The 26098-nt window shown below is 38.9% G+C and overlaps 2 protein-coding genes across 2 annotated transcripts; both read right to left on the minus strand.

Moving 5' to 3' along the window:
* Positions 1 to 764: 764 nt before the first annotated feature.
* man2b1 (mannosidase, alpha, class 2B, member 1) lies at positions 765 to 13444 on the minus strand. The gene is made up of 23 exons (XM_015049192.1): positions 13312 to 13444; positions 12950 to 13052; positions 10495 to 10668; positions 10222 to 10415; positions 9753 to 9885; positions 9508 to 9653; positions 8422 to 8621; positions 8212 to 8332; positions 8003 to 8081; positions 6558 to 6667; positions 6325 to 6432; positions 6007 to 6123; positions 5724 to 5906; positions 5526 to 5623; positions 5295 to 5415; positions 4221 to 4339; positions 3992 to 4093; positions 3816 to 3903; positions 3642 to 3722; positions 2839 to 3063; positions 2592 to 2741; positions 2332 to 2434; positions 765 to 969 (listed from the first exon to the last, which is right to left on the minus strand). The coding sequence occupies exons 1-23, from the start codon at positions 13420 to 13422 to the stop codon at positions 866 to 868; spliced, it is 2970 nt and encodes a 989-aa protein (XP_014904678.1). The 5' UTR covers positions 13423 to 13444; the 3' UTR covers positions 765 to 865.
* Positions 13445 to 15798: 2354 nt separating this feature from the next.
* LOC106957742 (E3 ubiquitin/ISG15 ligase TRIM25-like) lies at positions 15799 to 25831 on the minus strand. Its single transcript, XM_015049190.1, has 9 exons — positions 24923 to 25831; positions 23491 to 23586; positions 21828 to 21908; positions 20753 to 20905; positions 19296 to 19455; positions 19151 to 19189; positions 18170 to 18241; positions 17978 to 18055; positions 15799 to 16489 (listed from the first exon to the last, which is right to left on the minus strand). Exons 1-9 carry the CDS (start codon positions 25517 to 25519, stop codon positions 15924 to 15926), a joined length of 1842 nt encoding a protein of 613 aa, XP_014904676.1. The 5' UTR covers positions 25520 to 25831; the 3' UTR covers positions 15799 to 15923.
* Positions 25832 to 26098: the final 267 nt, after the last annotated feature.

Consider the following 26098-nt stretch of genomic DNA (forward strand, 5'->3'; position numbering starts at 1 on the left):
TATAGAAATAGTCACTGTTCCAAGTTGGAAAGATTCAAAGGTCTTAAAAGGTTCATTTTATTTTTAATAAAAGTAAGAGGCATCATGTGTGAGTATCGGCTATGATCAGCGTCATTCATAGAGAAAATATCATTCCTGCTTGCGGATTCAACGTGTTCAAATAAACATCATTGCCTCCTGTTTAAAGCCATCTGGTTGTAATGTTTTGCTGCTACCACAAGGGGGCGGTAACAGGAACAGCATTGTACTGGAGGAATATTATAGGTGGATTAAAAAAAAGTACTGTGAAGACAATTTGGTAATACTAAGCGAATGTAAACTGAAAAACCCTTTAGTGGGAATTATAAAATATTGTTTATATTCTGAAATATGATGAGAAGTACTGTGGGCTGTTCAGCAGTTTTAGTTATAAATTGTTTCAGGTTTATTCATGTGTGGCTCCAGCTGTATGTTACAGCCAATCAGACCTTCTGCCTGGAAACTTTAGGTCCAAACCTAAAGCTTGTCATTCAACCTGACTGACTGGTCTAACTTTTAAAATGACTGCAATTATTTGACATTCTAACTTTTCTTTTCTTTTTTTTTTTGCTTTATTTCAGCTCCTGCAGAGTTGTCTTTAAATCAGCTGAAATTTGGGTGATTGCTTTTCTGAAAAGAAAACGGGTACAGCAGCGCCTGAAGATGTCTTCAGCTAAAACTTAAAAATTGTGTGATTTAACGCCTGTCAATAGTGGAAACCGTAAAAAGACAGGCACAAATGAAAATTATTTTCCAATCCCTTTCACTGCAGATTTAAGAGATATTTGAGGAATCTTCAGTTTGGAACAGATGGACATTTGTCCACCATTTTGATGGACATGATTGGTTATTTAAATGTGACCCTGAGTAAAAATGTTCTGATCTCCATGGGCCTCAGGGTGATCTCCCACACAGATGGATCCTCAAACGTCTTCAGCAGAGGTTTCTCTTCTGCCAAGAAAAAATTTTTAATTATTAGAGCGTGCAACTAAAATATGCAAGAGATGTAATTCAGCGTACTTTACACCTTATTAGCATCAAACAAGCAGCCTGTAGTAAACCGGTCCCTCCCCAAGCGGAGAACGCCACATAAATAAAACGAGTCTTTATTGAACCACCCTGCTGTGAAACACCAAGACAAATTTATGGCTCATTATATTCCAGTTTAATTAGAGCCTGGGGGCGTTGTTCTGATTGTAATGAGGCAGCGATTACCGCCGCTGCAGAGCGATAGGCACTTCCTGTTCATCCTCTGTTCAGTTTGCTCTGAGCTGCACAATACCAAGTCGGCAGCGGCCAGGCAGACGATGTGAACCCCCCAAACATTTGGGTGAGTAGGAGCCGTCAGCTGATCTCTGGTAAATGTTTGAGTAGAAACTAAGACTTACAAACACATTATTATCCCAAAAGGATGGATATTACTTCTACATATAATCAGCAACTAAAAGTATAAAACTAAAATATGAACATATGGACTGCAGCTTAATCAAATTTTTATTGATATAATAATTATCTGAATTTTTTGTTGTTTTATAAGATATTCACGTGCCGGTCATTTATTAAAAACTTAAAATAATTACACAAATGATTACATTTAATTATGTTCCTCAATTAGGTGCATTGATTTTATCTTTTTAAATAATGATTTAATAGATCGTGTTATTGTGTTGAAGCAAACCAAGTTAAACTGTCAACTTCAGCCCATCAAACTAAGTGGGCGGGACTAGAGCAGCTTACAAAGACGTCTGATTGGCTGCTTCAAACGGCACATCAAATTTACCACTGAGGTCAACGTCTCTGCTAGAAAGTGCAGAAATAACTTCAAGAACAATAAAGTTGTTGTAATTTATTTAATACAATCTGAGTGAGTAACTCTGGCTCTAATGTGTTGCCGTCTGAAGTCTGTGGCAGCTTCCTAACACTCAACCACTTAGAGACATTTCAGATAAAACTACAGTCTGGAGCCACTCAAAGAGTCTGTATTAAATGAATATATTCAAGTTGCTTCCACACTTCCAGTGAAATATTAACCTCAGAGTCGTAACAAATGCTTCAGCAAAGGAACATGAAATAATTATATTGAGTTTATCACACAAAAATTTATACGCTTAAGTGAGGAATGTATGATTATTCTATATTTATGAAATAATTTTGTATTTCTAGTTTTAATAAAGGAATGACAGATTTAAATAGTTATTTCATAAATTAGTATTCATTTACTACAATTTGGCATTCTTCACCTTCCATAATGTAAACTTGAGATGTCATGTACTACCCCCCAGCTAATTTGACACCTGTTAGAATGTCATGTACCTTTTTCAGGAGACCAATCAAAACGCTTCATCTCATCTTTCCACTGATTGGCTGAAAGGTTCAGCTCAGAAACACCCAGAACATCCAGAGTGGAAAACAGCTTCTGCACACACAAAAAATAAATAAATAAAAGGACAGAAGATCGTTTAAAAGGCATGTTTAAGTACATTTAATTCACTATTTTTTAAACTTAAAAGATGTTTGAAAGAGAATTGGTGAAATATTTCTCTAAGGAGTGTCATGAGTTCATAATGTCCGACCTGAAGGTTGACAGTGACGGGTTGGGAGCTGGCTTTGCTCTCCCAGCTCTGGAACTGATGCTCCAGCCTGAGCAGGACAGACTCCTGGTCCCACTGACTCAGTGTCAGGAGGTGGACAGCAGGGGGCAGTGATGCTTGAAGACCTGAAAACTAAAAAAAAAAAAATCCAATTTACCTCAATTCTGCTCTAAAACCCCATTTCGTAGTTGTTATTAATCTGTCAGAGGTTTGGTGTGTTAAACTGTACCTCCAGTCGTGTGTTCGGGTTCAGGCCTCCATCGGTGAACGACAGCAGCGGTTGTGATACCACTTGCTGCGCCAGGGGGCGGTGTGTGTCTGCGGCGGTGGCAGGCGGCTCCAGGGAGAGGAGGAGGCGACCGCGGACCACCAGGCCGTCGGGGAAGAGCTCCGACCACTCATTGAGGGCTTCACCGACGCCGCGGTAGTCGTCATGCAGCAGCCGGCGGTGGAGCTGCAGAGGAAGGTTTGTGGTCTCATTAAACATGTAGCATTACTGTTAGCCAAACAAAGCAGGGATGATAAGGAACCTGATTCCAAATAATGGAAGTTATGACTGTAAAAACATAAAAACACAAAACTCACAGTCACTGCTAATTTCTTTTTTTAGCAAGTTTTATGCAATTAATTGAAATGACAACGCAACATACTCATGCTAGACTGTGCAAATGCTCAGTCTGCGCCGTTGAAGATTTCCTCACATCAGCATAGTGAATGCTTAAGATGGCTTCCACAACAAGGCAGTCAGACTAATTTTCTGATTTAGCTAAGCTAATAACTACATGACTAATTGAGGCATTTTAGACCCTCAACCGCCGTTATTAGTTGAAGAAAAAGAAAAAAAACTGACAATTACCATAGAAAATAATGTAATTTAATACAATATGTTGTAGTTAGCCCCCTGTACATTTTACATTTATTTCCTGTTTTAATGTTTGGACCCATGAAAGGAGTGGAACAGCATTTTTTGAAACCTCAGTATTGGTGCTTACTGCTTATTTTAAGCAGATATAAAGTGTAAATATGCCGTACCATGATCTCCAGAGAGCCGTTGGATATGCTCGCTCCTCCCTGTGAGCGATCTGTCACCACTGTGAGTTGGTCAGTGTCATCCTGAATACAAACATAAAGTAAAATGTCTGTAGAATTGCAGGAAATAAAAAAAAAAACATTAAGTGATGAGCAAAAGAAAAAAGTAATTAAGACCTTTATAAAGGCGCGAGAGTTGATGGGGTAATAATTTCCAGCAATGGGTTCTGTTTTCTTGAGCTGCCATGTGGGACGGAAGTCTTTCCTGTTGGAAACCAATCCAAAATACTCATCTAATGTTTTCTATCATTTGTTTTTTTATACATTATGATATCTAAAAAACATTTTCTTACTTTCTCTGAAGAACTTCTCTGCCGTTTGAGTCGGTGTAGAAAAGCTCTGCGGTTTTAATGCTGGTGTCCAGACGAGTGATCACCTCCTTCCCCTGCTCGTCACTGCACCGTGAACAGATTTAAACATAAAATCAAACATTCACAGACCACATTAGAAACAACGTGTCTAAAACATTCACATACTACAGCTACTGATTATTTTCCTAACTCATAAATATTTGGCTCTCACCTGACCGGCACCGGTCCGACCGTCCACTCCAGCTCCACAGCTTTGCTGTCGGCGTAGAGTCGGACCACCTGAGACACCCAGGGAGTGAACCACTGCCGCACCTCCTGCACCACCGAGTTCTGTTCACACAACGTTACAGAATTATTAGAAAACATTTTTTTTTTTTAGAATCTATTTTATAATTCAACAAAGTGTCCTAAAATCTAGGGTGCAGGCATTTGTTGTATCGTTTATCATTTATCGTGATAAATTTAGCACTGCTATCTGATTCTGATTTAATGTCGTCATGAAAAACTCCAATTAACGGTGTTTAAAAATCCCTAAAACTCTCTGTATTGTCAGGATTTTTAGCTTTACCATTTTTCTACACTATTTGTTCAGCAACAATAATCATTTCTTCAGATAAATACATTTGAAAAAATGACTAAATGTAGTTATTCTGTGCAGTTTTTCCACTTCTTTATGCTGTGTTTCTGCAGGTTTCACCAACTCAAATTTAAAGGCTTTTAAAGACATTTTAAAGAATATTATGAATGAAATATAAAACCTGTAGAAATGTACAAAATAAAGTCATAAACGCATGGAAAACTATCAGGGGAGAAATGGTAGATTCTGTTATTCAACTCAGAAAACTGGAATAAAAGACATTATATGAAAATTTTATGAAAATATTTTTGGTCATTTGTAATTTCTTTTGTGTAAAAAAAAAAAAAAGATTAAAATCAGATCTGGTATGAAAAACAGTTTGTATTTTTAAGCCTAAGTCAGCTTACTAGCTAACTGGTGGGTAAGGTCATGTTAGCAGCTTCTGTCTGCGCACAACTGAAGCTTTTACCTAATAGAAAAGTCCAATGACCAAAAGAAAATACATAGAATATACAACAATGACAAGATTTAAAACCTGTGATTACCACATTTAAGACCAGTTTACATTTTGTTTGTGAATTTAAGACATTTTAAGGCCTTAATTTTAGACACATGGATGGGCAGACACCTTGAAATCAATCGTGTCGAGGTTAGAAGCCTGTGAGTTTAAATACATAAACATGAGGTTAAAAGTAAACGTAGCTCTACCTGAAAGATCTCCACTCTGGCCTTACTGCTGACCATGACAGGTGTGGAGGAGTTGGGTCTGAAGATGTAGGCCCCAGAGGTCTGCAGACTCTCAACGTTGTTGCCATTGCTGCCATTGTACCTAAAACACCCAAACACACACTTTTTTTTTAAATCATTTATCATTTGAAAACAGGAGGCAAAAACCTGAATTTAAACACATTTTGTTTTTGTTTTGGAAGAAAGACCAACCAGTAGAAGTTTTGTGAAAGCTTTATGGTCTGTTTGGTTTCCAGGTTGCTGAGACCAGACAAAAGGCCAGTGTCGGGGTCAAAGGTGACTTGAAGGAACTGAAGCACATCGTATAAGAAACAGTAACTAGTCAGTTTTGATTTCATCATGCTCATTTCTAAGCGTGATGGACTCAGATTCATCTTTCTGAATATGCACCTTGTTTTGGATGCTGGTGGGCGCCTGGTGCTGAGGTGAGGACGATGGGGGCCCGTCCTGCAGCAGGGACACAGAGTAGCTGCTGTAACCCAGAGGAGGAGCTCGGACCTGGAACACCAGCTCGTTCCTGGCGAAGCCGCGGCTCCTCCTCACTTCCTGTGTGGCTCTGGAAACAGGAAGCACCTTCAAAAAGGAAATAAAAACACACAAAGAAGAAGTCATAGGGTGGCAGACTTTGAGGTTTTCTTCTAACGAAGGGTTTGGAAGCAACAGACTGACAAACCTGACAGTCCACGGGTTTTCCTTGAGCGTCAGTGACGGCATAGGCTGTCCCGTTGACCGGCAGCCTGACGGGCCAGGTGACGGACCGACCCAGAGGGTTGTACACACTGAGTGAGAACTGGACAAGAGCGGCAAAACACAAACACACTGAGCTTCTAATAACACAATCAATGCAGCTTCACACAGTTAAAATCTTATATTACAAGATGATAGTTCAGATTATATGAACCGGGGTTTTTAAGAACAATTATTACTGTTAAGAAACGGCTATTACTAGATCCAGGTTTACAATGAATCATATGAGTGTGTGTGTGTTCACCTTGCTGCTGGACTCCGTTAGAGGACACACACTGACGTTGAGGTAATCACAGTAGATTCTCTCAGCAGAGGAGCCAGTGAGGGAAGCCAAACTGTTGCTGACCAAAACCTGGACAAGGTCAGTTAGTGAAAAAAAAACAAAACATAAAGAATGCATGTTTTATTCAGCATAAAATGATGAGAGTGATGAGAGAGACCAAAGCAGGTGAAACATGATCATCATCTCTCATGTACCTGGCAGTGCTGCCAGCCTTTGGCTAGCCTCTTGGCGTAGTCGTTAGCAACATGTTGCTTCTCTGTTCCTGACACTGCGTCATGGTGCTGAGCCACAGCCATCGCTTTCCCTGCAAACAAGTACACAGATTTCATCCAAATTTATGCTGAAATACAAAAAAATAAGTATGTATACAGCCAATATTTTATGTATTTTAGCATCTCTAGATGCACCAACACCAGTAGAAGGTGCAGATAGATGGTTGTGAATAGTTTTATGTCAAAGTTTGACAAAACACTATATTCTCTAAAGCACACCAATCATCCTGTTTACTAACGATGGTAAAAAAAAAAAAAAACAACCACAACTCTAAAACTACATGTAGACCATCAGGTGCTAAAAGTGATGGAAGAACTTGTCATAAGCCGCTCACAATAATCAATAAATCAATTAATCACATGATAAATTAAAACAAGTTCAATAATTTCCATTTGCATGATTTTCTCTCTTTCTACCAAATTCTTAATGACAGAAGTCTTCATTCAGTCTGGTGTTTTGGTCTCAACCAGCTCCTTCTGTTGAAGGACAATTTTGTTTACAAACCTTCATCCTTCATTTTATTCGTCATTTCTGTTGTTTTGCTTATTTATTTTGGATATTTAAAATATTTTTCTGTTTCAGTGTTCAATGATTAGAAATTAAAAGTTTATTGATCTTTGAGATCAATAAACCATTATTATGCCATTACCTTTATATTATTTGAAAATGGACTCAAAACAAGGATGTTATTGTTTATCACAATAACTTTTGCGACAATTTATCGTCCAATAAAATTTGTTATTGTGACAGACCGAATCTAAGAGAAATGCATTTCCTGCTGTTAGGACATCAGACAGAGGCAGTAGCCCAGAGCGCCGATTCTTTGGGGGCTACCACAAATCTTTTATTATTATTACTTACTTATTAATGAATATATGTTTTGCAAACACTGTACTTTATCCAAGTCTCCAGAAGTAGCCCTATGAGTTTTACATAAATATTTTTGAATTTTTCATAAATAGATATATTATATAAATAGATAGATACCATCTAATACCACGCACACCTACTCATGTATAGGTCTAGCTATTAATCGTACTGTAATCTGCATTACTAGAAGAATGTTTCTTTAGTGGAAAGGGCACCAAAGCCAGCTCCAGCCCAGGGGCCCACATGCTTATAAATCCAGCCCTGTCAGGGATGTTTTTATTGTTCTTCAGCAAATAGAATACAAGCAGCTTTTAGAAATTTGCTCAACTTTCCACCACTTGTCATTGTTTTGACAGTACAGTGTAGTTCTGGAAAGCCTGTAGAGCCAACAATACAGAAACTGGAAACTTTCTGTAAACAGGGGATATTCAATAAAAACGTTTGAACGCAAGAACCTTCCACCAATAAACTGGACAAAAAAAAAAAAAAAACTCACTCAAAGTCTCACTGTCTCCCTGTCCAAACAGCCCCTTCCTGGAAACTGGACCTCCCAGAACCTCCAGCTGGTTACAAGACTGTCAAATAAGAAAAGAATAGGGAAATAAAGAAAAATACATCCAACTATAAAATCTGAAAAAGTGATTAAAAAAACAAACAAACAAAAAAAAAACACAAAAAACAGAGAAGTAAGTGAGCCGTAGTTGCCTGCAGGTTGCTGTTGCTGATCCTCTCGTAGCGTTTCAGCGCTGGCCGGCTTGTGAAGTATCCCGTCCAGAAGCTATGAGCGCTGTCCGCGTAGGGAAAGAAATCGTCCGTCTTCAGAGGCCTTGATGAAGAAGAGAAATGCGGATGATATAATCATTCATATGAACTGAATGTCAGGCTTCAAGTCTGAGCTCCAGTAGTGGGCTGCACCAGGTGAGGTTAGCTTGGTGAAGCTCCTGCAGGTAGCAGGACGGAGTGGAATAGAGGACGTTGACGTTGCTGCCGTTGCCCTGCTGGTCGTTGACGTAGCGGATCAGCTTGTCCAGGTTCTTGTACCACAGGTTGGCGTTCTCGTACTGGAAGTCTGAGCCCATGGTCATAATGATGTGGTTGGTCTTGTACACCAACGCCTTAGAGGGGAAAACAAAACAGAAAAAAAGCATGATTCGTGCAAACAGGAACAAAGGTAGAGAAAATACAGCAATTCTGTTGGCAATATTAAAGAGTTATAAATATGAAAGAAACAAATTTTTAGCTTTTTGGTTTTTTAAAATCAACAGTTAACGGTTTTGCTCTTTTTGGACAACAGTTGCTGGAAAGTTGTCCTTTAACGTTTTTCACCGTAATTATGAGCCTAGTAACTTTGGCAAATAATATCATAGAAATGCGAAACGTTTGTTTGGTACTGAACGCTTCCATGCACACAAGAATGGGTTTGTCATTAGGCTAGAAAAAAACCTGCTTGTTTGTATATAAAGAAAATCAGGTTATTCTCTTTTTGGAAAGGGTTGATGTTTTCAGAAGCTAGGGTAGGAAAATAAAAGTATAAAGACTTTAATTATAACATTTCAACATTAAAAAAAAAAAAAAAAACATTTTTTGTATGTTTTCCCCAAAACTTCATGAGCACTTTTTTATGGTTCTGATGCTAAAAATTGTTTCTAAAAAAACAAACAAAAAAACAAACAAAACTGCGATTTCTCTGGTTTTATTTATTTGTTTCTATCTTTCTGCAGGTGCAGAAGCAGACGTCTACTGACTCGTGTTTCTTTCTCTCTCTCCCTCTACTCCCATCTCTTTCTTTCTTTTCCCACACCTCTCAGAAAGAGAAAGAATATGCCAGAGGTTTACTTATTAATGTCTTCAAAACAAGAAGCCGTTATCTCAAACCTGATTTTACATGTATTGCATTTATAAAACTAGCTTAGTGTCTGCTTAACAGATAAACCAAAATTAATAAAATTTTTTATCCAGCTGTAAAATTCAACCATTGAGGAGAAACCCGTCTCAACAGACCTGAGTCTTGGCAGCGTGAAGGAAGCGCTGGACAACATCATCAACGTTATAATCTTCAAGGTCGGTGTCGTCTCTGATTGGGTCGTCAGTGCACAGCTGGTCCCAGCAGAACCCCTCTGGAGGGTTGTACCCGTTGGGAAGGATTCCTGAACGTAGAAGAAGAAGAAAAAAAAAAAAAACATTCTGCTGCAGGAGCGTTCTCAGGTTATGAAGCATGACGGAGGAGTTTTGTCTTTGTTTTTTACCGGTGAAGAGGTCGGCCATGGGTGGTGTGAGGCTGTCTGAGGCTCTCCACAGGAGCTCCTGCTCCTTCGCATTCATCCTGCGAGCCCGGTCCTGGTAGTCCAGGCGACCGAAGAAGAAGCCGTCGTATCCCATCTGGAGGACAAATGCATCAGTGCTTCGATTGAATCTTGGAGTAAAAGCCGTCTTTACCTGCACCATGTTTGGATCTTAAAGTGCGTGACACCATCTCCACCTGAGCAGTGAGGCGTTTCTCCAAAAAGAATAAAAATAAACAAACTAAAACCAAACCCTGGCTCACCGGTGAATGTAAAAAATGTAAAGAAAAAAAAACACCGAGGAGTGTGCAACATAAAAGATGGAGAGTAAGCTCCAGCATGGAGCGTGATTAATATTAAAGGCATTTATTCACCAAATATGGATTAAAGCTTCATTCTGTAACTTTTATGTGTTCTGCTAAGCTAAAGCTACCTGTGCAAAAAGAGAGGCGTGTTCGCGGGCGTGGCCAAACGGGTCAATGTGCCAGGCAACCCGGGGTCGACCACAGATCCCAAAGGTCTCGTTCAGAAACCTCAGGCCGATGGTCATCTGGTCGATGACGGCGCTGTAGTGCGTCGTGGCCTCGTCGCTCATACACCAGCCACCATTTACAAACTCCAGCCGACCTGGAGGAGCAAGAGTTGGGTCAGGATGAGTTTACACACTCCCGCCGTTGATGCGAGCACACAGCACCGGGCGGTGTACCTTGGTTTACCAGCTGCTTGACCGTCTGCTGCATGCTGGAGCTCTGCTGCTTCCACCAGCGGTAGAAGAAGCCCGTCTCCACGTAGATGAACCGCCTGTCTGGGTTCTTCAGCAGCTGATCCACCACAGAGTCCAGGATGTACTGAACGCCGGCATGTTGGATGTCGTTACGATCTTCACATAAACGAGAAAATAGCAAAAGTCAGATTGTTCAGGACCCTGAAGGTCGTGACCCAGAGGAGAACTTCAGCACCGAGAGCAGACATATTGATTTATGCTGATAAATGACAGCTTTGCAAGTTTAGTTGATGATTACTTGTTATTGATCACAGAAATCTTTTGGAGCTGTTCTGACAAAACTGTGATTCAAGAGTTTTACTTAAATGTTTAGAGACAACTTATTCACTAAAGATTTAATATAATTTCTAATAAAAATCAAAGGATCCAAGCAATACACTAAGGAAAGACGAAGAGATCTGAACCGGACACAAAAGTGATGGGACATGTGATCTGGTTATACGCCTGTCATAAAACTATAAAAAAAATGTTCTTTTTTTTTGCCTAGTAAAAATGTGTTGACAAAAAACACAGGACAGAATAGTCCAGACACATCAAAACAGATGCATTATGTGTGAAAATATAAGTGAGATTCATATTAAGATATACAACCGACTTCAGGTTTTACTTGTAATTTACAAATTTAGCCAAATTTGGCCATTACAATTTGTGTAATGGCCAAATTGGTCATTACACACACAAAAAAAGTCAATGTGTATTTTATCAGGTGCAATCTAATAAACGTTACAAAAAAATAAATAAATAAATTAAAAATCTGTTGCACTTCCATGTCCAAGTTTAAAAATGTAAAACGATGTTTTTTCAGCAGTACACAGTATAGTTACGGAGGACCAAAACTGACACAATAAGAAATAAAAGCATAAATATACATTTAGTGTTTTCTTGTCCTTACACATGAGTTTCCATCAAGAAATGTACACATTTTCTTTTTCATTTCCCCTAAATATGTGTTTTTGCCAAAAAAAAGTACATATTTTGTTTTGTCTTTTCCTTATACAAGCCCTCCTTTTGTCATTGCCTCCTCTCCTTTTTCTGCTTCTCCTTTTTGGGCTTCTCCCTTTTCTGCTTGCCCTTTTATTGCTTCTCCCTTTTCTGCTTATCTGTGTGCATCTTTATGTTAATGAGGAGAGCTGCCTTCTATATCCAGCTCCTCTACTATTGCCCTATAGAGCTTTGTAACCAACGTCACTGCATCAGACATTGTGGGACATTTATGTCTCGCGCAGTCGCTCAGTGCCATCTATACAGCCCTCAGACCAAAAAAAGCTTTATCCCAGTGGTTTTATGGCATTACCGACCGCAGTGAAGTAAGTTTCGAGTTGGATACTGGATATTCCAATATCCACCGAGCAAGCGGCGTTAAGCTCAAGGTTGATCCAATTTATGAACGCTAATTTTGGCTAGTCGTTCTCTAGCTCCTCAGCGATTGGAGGTTCACTTAGGGACTGTCAACAATTTTCCGAACCAAACACTCCTGTCAAACAAATGTTAATAAATGCCTTTCCTTGTGACCAACTGATACAACAAGGTGGTAATCCATGCTTTTACATGAGACGCACTTCCCTCTATTAAAATGTCAAGTCATATTCAATATTTTAAATAATATAATGTTTTCTTCAATAGTTTCCATGTTGTGTGCCACATTGACTAGAAATCATTATGTAATAGTTGTACTAAACTGTATACATGAGGCACATGCATTTTTATTCCATTTTAACTACATTTTTATTTTTGTTACCTATTTTTTTAGTTTAAATTTAGTATTTCTCTTCAATAGCTTCTAGGTAATGTGACCTATCAAGTCAAAATCCGTGTGAAACTGTTCTACCAGTCTGTACAGATGAGTATAACCATGAATACAACAATTACACACTGGTTTCGTGAGACGTAAACGCCCCACAACGTAGAGGAGCTGGACATAGAAGGGAACTCTCATCATTAACATAGAGATGCACATGGAAAAGCAGGAAAAAGTCAAGCAGATAAAGGAGAGGAGGCAATGACAAAAAGAGGACTTGTATAAGGAAAAGACAAAACAAAATATTTACTTTTCTTGACAAAAATGCATGTTTAGGGGAAATGAAAAAGAAAATATATACATTTCTTGATGGAAACTCATGGGTAAGGACAAGGGAAAACTAAGTATACATTTATGCTTTTATTTCTTATTTCAGTTTTTTTCCTCCATAATAGTTAAATTAGTAAGAGCTAATTTAAAAAGAAGGGAAAAATTAAGAGCACAAAACTACTTTCACATCTTTAATTCCTGTGGCCTAATGAAATGGTCATTGTTTTTATGTCTTTAAACATTTAGGGTCAATAAATAAAAGAGTATATTTGAAATTTAAGGTCGTTTGGGTTTTGGTTCGGTACTGACCTCCATAGAAGTACTGGTCCACGGTCTTTAGCCAGCCCACGTCGTCGTGTGTGTGAGGAACCAGGTGGACATTCAGCATGGTGGGCTTGGTGGCATGACATGACTGGACACACAGACACACTTCATCAACCCAAATGGCGTTCCACAACCGGAAGTATCAGCGCACCGGTTGTGCTGCCAAAGGCGAATAAACCCTATTTTAAAATTACGATAAAAACTATCATCTGTTTTTCTGAGACAGCTCAGAAAATAAGGATGAGTGAAAGTGAAAGAAAAAGCTTCAAACCCTTTAGCTCGCAGGTTAACAAAAAGACAAACAAACCCTCAGACTGTAAAAGCGTACTAAAGCCGTAATAACGAACCTGGTATCCGCAGGTGGTGGCGTCTCTTTTCTCCTGGCCGACAGGAAAACTTAAAACCCCGTTGAATAGCAACAGCAAACCAGCCACAAAGAAGTGGCAGCTGGCCGCCATGTTGAAAACTACCACAACATCATATGACATATGTTTATATGAGCTTTGGTCACGTGGCTGAATTCCACATGGGAAGTGCTGTGGGCAGATTTAACCCTCAGTGCAGACTGTCAGGCAGAACATACACTTCTACGTCAGAAAAAAAAACCTGTCTTTGAGTTGCTTTTTAAAAATGATTTATTAAAGTAAATTTTAAACTAGGCTGTGAGGTGAAAAACAACACATGCTGTCATTTTATTTCGTCTACACTCCTTTACAAAAATGTAACTATTGGTGGTTTTGGATCTAGGTTCTGCAACAAACACCATTTGATTACATTTTGTGGCGATTTATTGGAAGCCATTCGTGCCATGATCCAATCAGAGTACGCCTTCGATTAAAAAAAAAACCTCAAACAGTACCAGCAAATCAAACTACTGCAGCAAGTGGCAGAAATTACAAAACAAAACAGCAGGATTATAAAGCATAGTATACCTCATACAAATGTGCTTACTTTATGCATTTCAAGTAATACTGTTATATTTCTTGAACTATGTGATGGTTCAAAAACTATTAAAGTCAGAATTATTTTTTTGTTTTTTTCTGCAGTGGTACCAATCTTCTTTAGCACAGTTTAATTGAAAACAAGTCAACTGCAATATTTTGGATAACTTTGTTACTGCAGCTGTTCGAGTAAGCACTATAAAATGTATAACTAACCACTATGTCACATGCTTTGTTGCTCTTACTCTTCCTTAGTGCTTGAGTAAGCATTTTGGCAGGCGTCTGATAAGGGTTCTTGGATAACAAAACCAGACAGTTTCTCATTAAGGTCTAGTGGTTTTATTTGTCACCTGATGTTGTAACAGTCATCTTTCTTTAAATGTAGTCAAAACAAAGGAAATGACTTTGCACTGGTTGAGGTTTTCATGATGAGCAGAAATAGGCCAAAGCCTGTCTTAAGATATGTGTTAAAGGGATACCTAACATTTGTCCAAATAGACAGAATAGGATGTGCTCATTTAAGAAGATTTATATGAAGGTTAAGGCTTTATTCTGCTACGGTGGTACATGCTGCAGCACCAGTAGCTACAATACAGAATTTGGACTGAACTGATAAAGAACAATGTCTCTGTCCCCATCAGAGACAGAGACATTGTTCTTTATCCCTAAAGCTGATAGTTGAAAGAAGAATGTTGTGTAAGTTGCTCAACTCAATAGACACGCTGCACAATGAACTGATGAACCACCAGTGTGTTTATCTTTAGACCGTTTCAGCTTTGTAGTAAGACATAAGAAAGTTCAGGCCAGTTACTTAAGAAATACTGAAATAATCAAAATTATGTTTTCTACACATCATAATAGCATATCCACATTTTCATTTCCTTTTTCTGATTCCTTTCAGGATCAATATGTCTCATTTCTTTTCTTTCTTCATTCCTTCTTTCTCATGGGCCATCGAGACACTTAATTTATTTTCCATATTACAAGTATTTATTTGTAATACATATATAAAACGCTTGTATAGACATTTTGGGAAGTTAATTTTAACATGTCTGCCGTTACCTTCTAGCTTGATGAATGATTTGGGTTAGTAAGAATATTTGAAACAAATGTGAAAAAAGCAAACCTTCCTGGCAACCAAGGTCAGTTGCATTCTGGGTAATTATTTTGGGTTTTCTCAGTTCAAATCCCAAATAAAGCCACTTTGCTTCATGAAAACAAATTCATATTTTCTTAGAGGTAGCATATTGTTGATAAGCATAGATAGACCTCTTGTCTTTATAAACAGCATGTTTTAATGGTCAACATAAAAGAATATCTGACACAGCGTTAATGTTTTCCACATCAACCTGTTTATTTTATTTAAAGTTCGACTGTACACGGCAGAAAGAAAAACAGGTTATTTACATTCTTTAGAAGAAATGCTGTTAGTCATTGTGTTTCTCTTCCTCTTTGGTAAACTTGGGTTGTTCCCGCTGCTTTTCATCTCTTCTGCTGTCGCATACTGTAAAAAGAATGCCACGTCATGATGTCGCTGCTTTCTTTACGATTTAAAATCTAAATGGGATTATAACCCTTTTCTTTGTCTTTTAATTGTTGAATTCTCTCCTCAAATTTTTCATTTGTGTTCTCGGAGTCGCTCTCAACTGTCTCCGCTAACATCTACAACTGGATAACAGCAGTTACGAATCTTTGGCTGCATTTTGCGTTAAAACAATAATGATGTTTCCGATTTTAATGATATATTTAAATATAAAGTCATATGTTAAATATATGTATAAAATATATATTTTTAAATATATTTTAGATATATATTTAAAATATATTTTGAATAGATTTAAAATGTTTTAAATATATTTAAAATGCATTTTAAATATATGTATATATTCTTCTGAGCAGGTTTCTGATTTTAAATATTAAAATCAGAAACAGGCATTCAATTCAATTAAAATAATTTATTTTGGCCATATTTCCTTCGTGTTTTCCTGCGGCAGATCATCACTGTTGCATAATGACCTTTAGATTGTGCTAGCATTAGCATTAGCATTAGCTCCTAGGTGTGGGCAGATGAGCAGGGTGGAGTCCAGATCCAAGCGGAAAGCCGGGTACAGCGGTTGGGAGAACTGGCACTGAAAGGTGTGGAGGAGTACCACCGTGTCCGACATGCTGTAGAAAGACAAGGACCCTTTCTGTCTTTCCAGCAGAACCCCGATCCGCCGGCAGGGCGGGGCGGCCACCGTGGTCTTGCGGTTGTCGTGCCACGCCGAGTAGCCTGTATGCGTGCACCGCAGCCGCCAGGAGTTCTCGTTACGGCCGAGCAGGCAGGGCTTTCCGCCGCCTTTGCGTCCGATTGACAGCGACGTGACCCCAATGTCGACCCATCCTCCTCCCCGCCACTCCACCTCCCAGTAGCTGGCGGCGCCAAACAGGCCCTCCCTGCACAGGACCTGAGCTACTGAATCAAAGCGATGCGGGTGGGGCGGATAGGGCTGGGTGTCCTCGCCACAGTGGGCGCCCTGAGGCTCCTCCAGGAGAAACAAAGTCGGGTAGGCTGTGTTGGCATCCAAAGAGAGACGACACGAAACTGAGGACAGCAGAGAGGAAAGCGAGATAACGGTTAAATACAGACATTTTGAGGGGCAGGTGTTCAGGTGGAGAAAGATGAGCTAATGCGGCAGATGGAAACTTAGCACTGAGAGATTTATTACAGGCAGTCATATCAGGCTCAGTTATGGAAATGTGGTTTAATATAGGCTTTGAAATCCAGAAATTGTTCCATTGGGCCACATACTAGCCACTGTTCAAAAAAGAAAAAAAAAAAAACATTTCGGAAAGGAAAATGAGCAGACTGTTATCATGTCTTTGGCGCCGCTAGCTAAAAACAAAACTAACTGAAGTTTATAAAACAGTCGAGTAAATTAGGTTTTGGAATTTATCCTGAAAAATAAATGTAGGAGAAGTTAAGTGCACAAAATGTTTTCAACGTTAGCAAAAAGTGCTATAGCACTAAGATAAACATTAGCTCTGAGATTAGCAAATTAGCAGATTAGAGGAACGCAAATGTCTTCAAATAAAAAAAAAGGCATTCGAGTCTTAATTTAAACATTTACATTTGGAAACGACAGAAGCCGGACGGGATTTATTGACTGGAACTATTTAGCACAAATTTTGTTATTTGATAAATTTGAGCTTTAACAGTAAAAAAACCCTCATGTATGTCTGCATTTCCTTTGTCAAATATGAAGTGAATAAAATACATTTTGTAAGCAGGATTTTATGGGACAGATCCAACATAATTGCACATAATTGTGAAGCAGAAGAAAAATATAGAAATATTTGTTGCTTTTTGTCCCAATTGAAAGCTAAAGTAGCCATTTTTCAAGGAGAAATTTCAGTCTCTACATGTGCAAAGCTTGTATAGCGATACGACCAAAAATCTGTAAAATGAACCAACTAATGCACTGTATTTGGCAGACTAAATTTCAAAAAAGCACGCCACACTTTTCAGTGTTTTACTTAGAAAATAACAATAGTTTGTATTGGCTCTTCACTGAGCTCTCAGCGCCCCCCCACCCACCCGCTTACTCCGTTGTTCCTGAGCTGTAAAGGACGGTGCCAGGCTAAGATGTGAAAAGTCGTCCAGTATTTCGGAGGACGTTTTGACACTGACAGGACAAAAGGCTCGCTCTGCCTTCATCCTCTACCACGTGAATTATTAAAGCCTGACAAGGTGCCGCTACGCTGACATCTTGTCAGCTGGAACAGGTAGCAGCACCGGTCTTAATGATGAACCAGAATGTCATAAATACATCATGATTGTCATTCATTATTGAAGGCAGGCTAGACGAGGGCTCTCTGATTTCCCACCAAGATTCTCATTATGTGGTAAATAAGATGGAAAGATGGAGAGGAGAGAGTCAGGAAACGGTTCTGATTAATTTCCTGATGAGGATTTCCATTTTCCTCTCAAACGGCAGACGAAAACAACTGACTATTGAACTGAATCCCAGTTTTCCTGTTTGAGTGTGAACATGAACCGAGTTTATTCACTTTATTCAAATAAAGTCCTTACATCTAAGTAAAGCTGCCCTCATCCTCTGATCAGGAGGCTGCAGGCACAATGTGGACAGAGGAAACGAAACTGGAACAGCTGTAAAAGTTGATATAAAAACAAACAAACAAAAACAGAGACGAATGTAATAAAAATGCTTGTAAAGGAATTTTTATCTCGGAAAGAATTACACATCTTTAATCTTCCACTTACCCCTGCTGTTTTGTTGCCCCACAGATTGGGATCGCTGAGGTTTGGAGTTCCCCACTGGGTTACTCTGGCCACCTTCCCAACATGACAAAGATGAAAGCATTTATTTTAAAAAATCAAAAATATCAACTAATTACACACAACGGTTGTGTTGGCTTCACCAACTCAAATTCAAGATTTTTTAAGACCGTTATGAATATAATATAATTTATGGCCTATATCACATGACATATGGCTGTACTTTCTACTTTTACTTAGCAATTTTATTATAAAGTATCTCTACTTGTACTTGAGTAAAATTTCTGGATTCTCTTTGCACTGAAAGAACAACAAACATGTTTTAACCAAAACTTCACCAGACTCAGACACACACCTGCAGTTTTTGTTAAAGTTTCATAAGTTTTATATTGAAAGAAACTGATTTGGAAAAATATTCTTTTAGCTGATTTTGTTATTTTTTTGTTACTTAAATTAATTATTGCTATTTTGGTCCGTAAAATACCAAAATGTCCACTTAGCTTTATATTTTGGTCCATCTGATGATGTAATATTTAAACAATAAGCCATTAATAATTTGATCAGTTTCTCAGTACTTGAGTAGACTTTTTACCAAATACTGTTTTTACTCTTACTTTAGTCATTTCTTGGACGGCTGTTTTTTACTTTTACTTGAATAAAACTATGTTGAAGTAGTGCTACTCTTACTTGAGTAAAATTTTTTGGCTTCCCTACCCACCTCTGATGTATTGAAATTTCCATTGATAAAAATGACATTTTTAGAGGACAGAGCACCAAAAATGGATGCAGCCCAGGGGCCCCGCATACTTGAAGATCCGGCTCTGCATGCTTGTTGTCTTTTAGCATTATTAATTAAGGGCTGCAGCGTTAAATGTCATGTAAAAACCTCAGACACGACTCTCCCACGGAGGGCAGGACACGGTGGAGTGTGCGGGTGCATCTGAGGATCGCGTTACTTAAGCTTACCGTTTACAAGCTCTCTGGCAGGGACGCAGTTCTCATTACCTGGAAGAAAAACAACATGTTGGACAGAGAGAATGAGCCAGCTGGGTCAGAGGTCAGGAAAAGGACGTAAATGCTATATCTGGCACTGCGGGTGATTCCTCTGTACCCGCGCGGCCGATCCTGTCGACCTCCTCCCTGCAGACGTCCTCGATGCAGCTGCGGAGGTGGCTCAGCGCTCTCCTGGCGTCGCTGAAGGCCTCTGGGGCCAGGCTGAAGGCCCCGGAGGGCCGATTGGCGGCGATGGGGACGCAGAGCAGCATGGCCGCCTGAGGTGGAAAAGCAAAGACAAGAGAGCGGAAAATTACGCCCTGTCCCATCCCTCGGTAAAACCTCACTGACTCATTTATTCCTCTCATCCGTTCCTCCTAATGTCTGAGCATCTCTGTTAGAGAAAAAAAATCTTTCAGGCGGAGTTCGTTTCCTGTACAGTCCCTAATGACATCCTCATCTTCAGAAAAAAATAAACTGCCTTTTCAATATTTGCTAAAAAACAGGGTTTATACAGTCTTCACTTAGTAAAATTCAAATACTTTCAAGGTGAGTTTTCAAAGGCAAATGAACTAAGGAACACTTTCAATTCACTATTATATGATATAATTTATTACTGTTAATAACATAAAATAAAATAATATGTTGCATTATGCATTCTACAGTAGGGACAACATATAGTAAAATATAACAAAATGTTATGATTTGAAATGTCTTTCTTACACCTTGTGCACCTGACAAAAAAAATCTCTAAAAAATTATTATTAAGTTTTCTGGCATTTAACAAATAGAAATAATTTTAGTGATTCTACCTGACATAAAACTAGAAAAGTTTGGTCTAATTTGACTGCAGAGAGTGAGAAAAAAATGTATTGACTATAAATAACACATTCCAAATTTAGGCTGTTAATCAAACATTAGATCGCACTTTACTGTAAAACTGTGTAGTTTGAATATCAAGCACTTTTGAAGAAATTATACAAAAATAAAATACTTCCCAAATCTACAGGAGATTCAAGCATTTTCAAGAATTTCAACTCCCGTAAAAAACTTTGTAAAAAAGTTTGGTGCATAGATGGATAGTAACAAGTTAAATAAAAAAATAAATTACAAGTTAAAAGTCTACAAATATATCAAGTATATTAAAATAAAAAATAATTAATGTTTTATTTCAATTTAAATAATTAAAAATATGTACTAGTAATACTTTTTAAGAAATAGATGTTTTTCAATGTCTCGAATCGTGTTTCTATTGATTTTAGGCTTTATTTTTATTGCTCAAATATTTTTTTCCCACTTCCAAAGCGTTTTCAGTTTCTCCCAGTGGCCCCCTTCATTTCCTAGTAAAAGGACATACATGATGCTGCCGTCACCCGTTTCCAGAAACCGTCTACTCGGAATCGGCTCCTATTGTTTTCTGGAATACATCCACAAACCGCAATCCAGATCAGATAGCAGCAGCTCAGACTTCTTCTGTCTCTCCAAAGAAAAAAACTAATTTCCTAAAACCGAGGATTGATTTTTTTTTTTTTCCAGTTTTGATACCAGTGATTCCTCCCTCTTTCGCTCCATCACCTGTGTCAGCCGGACGTTGTCTTCGGTTCGCAGCAGCTGGCCGATCTCCTCGTCTCTCCTCCTCAGCTCCTCCAGGTCCGTCTCAAGAAGTGCGATGTCTCGCTCCAGTCTGCTGGCCGCCGCTCGGGCCTTCGCCTCCAGCAACGCTCCCACCTAAAACACAGACACGGAAAATCCACCACGTAAAATACAGAGTGTTTCAAAAATGATATTCAGGAACTGTCTTGTATCTAGCTGTTTCAGATTATTGAAAGCATTTAAACAAATTAAAATTCCTGGTTTTAATTTATTTAAAGAAACTTTTTTCCTCAACTTTTATCTAAACTTAAAAGGACACATTTGCATTTAGAGCTCTGTCATTCCTTCCAATGCTGATATTGCAGCTTTGAGAATCGGCTGATAGCGATACTGACCCGATACGATAACAGCACGAGTCATTCACAGGGTTTCCATAGAAATCACCAACTCAAATTGAAGACTTTTTAAGACCATTATGAATTCAATTTAAGAACTGTGTTGCAACAAAAATGTACAAAAGACAATAAATTGGTGATAAATTTGCATTAGCATTGTGTTGGCAGCTAGTTAGCGGTAGCCTGAACCGCTTCCAGTCACAGAACGTAGGATGAAGATTTGTGTGCAGGCAACCCAAACTTTAACCTGACAGAAAGATCTTGTGGAAAAAAACACTACATCAAATATACCATGCTAGATATTTCTGCCACAACCAAATTTAAGACCTGTGATAAATGTGTTTAAGGTCAATATACTTGCATTTAAAAATATTAATCTAAGATGTCTTAAGATCTTAATATATGACATTTAAACGGTGTGCGGATACCCTGATACATTATTTTGTGGTGCACACTACTCAAACAGAATTAAATGTTGGAGCGGACTAAATGCCGGGGTAGAGATGGAGATTTTAGATGCTCGCCCATATAATCCAATATGTGTTTTTTGGCTGACATCAGACCGATTTCCGGTATCAATACCCCTGGACACCCTGAGTTCTAGTGTTGGGTAATTCTGCAGTGTCATAACAAACCCAGAACTTTGAAGTGCAACTTTTCACCTCAGTTTTAGTTTTCTCCAGGCGGTGAGCAATCTCAGCGAACAGAGCATCACTCTCCTCTAGAACGGCTGCGGACGAAACCTAAAAAAAAAAAAAAGAAGAAAAAAGACTCATGAGACTGTGTGTAGTGAAAGGATGAAATAAAGCCACATAATCCAGATTTTAAGAGATGACACAAATAAAAGCATAAAATATATTTTTTTCCAATGAATTAATAAAAAAAACTAAATTTGTTGTTTTGGGGAGGAATAAAAGTCATGCCTAGATTTTAAGATTGAGGGAAGGCGTTTCTCGAAAGACCGAGTTGCTCAGAATAAAGGACATAAATTTGTTTTGCACTGAAAAATGATACAGTAATTGAATTGAAACAGGATGTCTGAGTGAGTGAGATATGGGAGAGCAGGCTTTATGTGTCTGCTCAGCTGTGTAACCCTCTAATACTGCTTGTCATTCAGCTAGATAGCTAAGCAGATAATAAAACTAAAATAGGTTTCACTACAGTTAGTGAGAGAAAATATTCAAATGATGCCAAAATTATGTATCTTATAAAAATGTTATAGCATCCTAAAGCAGGAGATTCTGAGGCAGGTATTTAAAAATCCTGAATTTACAGTAAACTGGGCAAAAAGTTGGGACCCAAACAGAAACAAAATCCTAATTTTGACATTTAAAGTCAAAGTTTTTAGCAAATGATCTCCAATAAATATTGGTTGGTCAATCAAATTTTTTTGTTCAGCATATTTCATTAACACAGCAGTTCAACGAGCTTTACATGATGAACACAAATGAAAAAAACTCCAACAGAATGGTAAACACGTCAACAGCTGTGAAAACCAATAACAGACTTTACAATTTGACAAGTGGCATCGTTAAAAATGTTGGTTAAAACAATAAACTTCGTAACTCTATGTTGAGCCGAGCCTCATATTTTGTCTGTTCTGTTTTAAGCTGTTCAAAAAGGAAATAAAAATATAAATAAGACAAAACTCTATGGGTGCAACAGTCTTAAAAAAACCCCCCAAAAAACCTGACCTGCCGATTCTGATTTTGCTTGACATTGATTTTTTTTTTGTCTGAAAAGTTAATGAATTTAGCAACAAAGTTGTGAAGTAGGCAGCAGCAGGGTGACTGTTGTTAAGATAAGATCGGTTTCACAAGTAAGTTTCGACCAATCACTGATCTCTGAGGATTAAGGGGCACAGGGCCGATTTAAAGACCGACAGCTACAGCTAACTTGCTTATTCCACTGAAAACCAACGAAAGATGACGTCGCAAATGAAAAAACGTTTTCAAATCTCGTGTTCGGAGCTGAAGTAACAGATTGCTTCGCTGAAGCTCGGTCATCTCCCAGAAAACGGAGGTTTTTCCACAAACCGTTCCCCATTTGAGAGGAGACCGGAGGTGTTGGATGACAACAGGTCATTTCTTCCAGGTTCATTCCACTCATGCCAGCTGATTTCTCAGAACTACCACTTAGACAGATGATGCTCAAGCACAAACAAACACATTTTGAACTCTCGGGACTTCGGTTTGACATAAATAATTAGTAAGTTCTTGGAAACTCTTCGCCATTGACGGAATACGATGTTCAAAGAAACCTTGTATAAACAAAGAATAAGGGGACCGTGTGTGTGTGCACGTGTGTGAGTGATGGTTTTGTTACCTTCAGGGACTCCAAGCTCTGCTGGAGCTCTTCCAGGTCCCTCTCTCCGGTGCGTATCCTTCCCTGAACCGTTCTCTGGGATTCCTGGAGCTGGAGCTGAAAGATCACCAGACAAACCAAGAGGTGACTGATATCAGCAAGACAACAGTCAGTGACATCAGTATCGATATAAAAGTTCTTGACCACTGACTTAGAACTTCAAACGCATTTAGACACAATAATTCAGATTTTGCTAAGGCCATCATCTGAGCTAAACTGGACCATTTAGTGGATTCATCCAAAGAATCCAGTAAACAATCCATTTGCAACTTTTGTATTATTTGAAGCTTGGCCCTTAAGGAAATGTTGAGTGTACTAACTTACAGTCACATGGGAAAAACAAATATATGTTCAGAGATCAAATTTAACAAGATTCAGATTCCTACAATTAAAGAAAACAAAAAGAAAAGAACAGAAGAGGATACTTTTTCACATTTTCTGTAACAATGCAACTTCTGCCGAGGACTAAATTAGGACATCCCTACGTTTGTTCTCCCATAAAATATCTAAAATTACACCTATTATGACAGGTGCACACATTTAGCCCTTTGCTGCAGTTTTTTAAAGGCGGTTCACCCTGTTTACATCTAAGATATTTAGCTTGGTGAGCTTCTGACTGTTGAAGTAAGAGTGAACACCAAAAGATCCAAAGTTGTGTCTGGTTGAAATCTGCCATTTTACAGTGTGGAAATAAATCTGCAAGTGGTGGACACTCAATGCAACAGCTCTGCTTTTAAGATAATGAGTTAAAAATGGGGGGAAATGTTTCATTTTTAAGATCATAAAAGCACTACAGTTTAATAATCCAGCATTTGTTTCTCCTCTTCAGTATGTGGAATTTTAGGGCCAGATCATAATCCTGCAGAAGACACCTGGACCAGGATGGTGCATTTAAGTATCAGTCATAAGCTATATGATCTACATTAAAGGGGCTACAATGGGTTAATGTATCATTCTTAACAGCACACCTATTTATGTTTATGCTCAAAATCCCCTCAATATGACCATTTGTGAGTTTTAAGTTATCTTATGGTACACTGAATTTAGGCTAATAAATGATGAGATGTGATGAAAAACAATACAAGACGAAGCACGGAGGTACAGGACAATTATCTTATATATATATATATATATATATATATATATATATATATATATATATATATATATATATATATATATATATATATAACAATGATTTTGTTATCTGTTAGTGTTGTTTGAATTTGATTTTAGATCATTTTTCGTACTTGAAACCATTAACTTTTATTTTTATTATACTACTGTAACTATATCATCCACTTGACTTGCTCCACCGTAACCCACCAGAATAAAACACCCGTACAAAGCTTTCTTCGACCGCCCCTGTTCCTCATCCCGTCTAACCGGGTACCTGTCTCCTGGCTTTCAGCGTGTCCGCCCTGCGCTCCTCCTCCTCCTGGTCAGCCTTGCATAGAAGGCAGTCGCCGCTCCACTCGGCCTCCGCGTCGGAGCCGCTCCCCACGGGCTCCAGACCGAGGCGGTGCTGGGCGCACAGCTTCTCCGCCAGCCGCTCCACCGCGTCCACCAGCTTGTGCCGCCGCAGAGGTCCGACCTCGCGGTGCGGCAGGACGTGGATGTCACAGAAGGACGCCAGGCAGACCAGGCACGACTTGCCCGCCCTCAGCTTGCTCTCTGTCGGACAGAAGTCACACGGCACCTCGCCGGCTTCGCCCAGGTAAAGTTCCGGCTCATGGACCATTTCGCTCAATTTGAGTTTCTCGACGACCTCGGCGAGCACCGTGTTTCTCCGGAGCACCGGTCGAGGGCTGAAGATGTCCCGGCACTGTGGGCAGCTGAACTGGCCCAAGTCTGCCTGGTCCCAGTAGTTGCTGATGCACACCATGCAGTAGGTGTGTCCGCAAGGGATGGACACCGGGTCTCTGAGGATGTCCAGGCAGATGGGACACCTGAACTGGCTCTCTGTCACTGAAATGTTAGCCTGAGCCATTTCTGGGGAGAGCTCGCCTCCGTAGGCGGGTGACTTCTGAGCTGCCAGTCGACGGTGTTCCTCCTAAAATAAACTTTTCCTGACTCTCGAAGTGTGAAGGGGAGAAGTCGGGATGCAGTCCTTCCGCAATGTTCACAACGCGCCTGTTGTGCTGCCCTCAGTGCGGTCTGACAGGTATGCGACGCCTCCAAAGGATCAGTCCACACATACAAAACATCAACAAACACGCTACTTTCTCTGAGCTAAGACTTTTGAGTTTTACTGTAAACGCACTAAAAATTTTAAATAATGATGATAAAAACGATCAAATAAAAATATTATGAGTTAATAAACAGTTATTAACAATGTGTCTTTAACACACATTAATTAAAAATGATAAAATATTAAAAAGTGTATGTGTTTTTATTTTTAGAAGATGATTCTATTGAATGTTCTGATCTATTTTTGCTTTACACATACACCCTTACAATATTGCTTAATGGAATAATATTAGAAGAACAGAAAGAAAGAATGTTTTAACAAGTTTATGTCGCCATCTGTCGACCATTCGCAATAAAGCAGGCACGTCGCAATATTGAG

Source organism: Poecilia latipinna, unplaced genomic scaffold (assembly GCF_001443285.1).
Source record: "Poecilia latipinna isolate Pla-1442-1.1 unplaced genomic scaffold, P_latipinna-1.0 Scaffold932, whole genome shotgun sequence".
In the NCBI taxonomy this organism is placed as follows: Eukaryota; Metazoa; Chordata; class Actinopteri; order Cyprinodontiformes; family Poeciliidae; genus Poecilia; species Poecilia latipinna.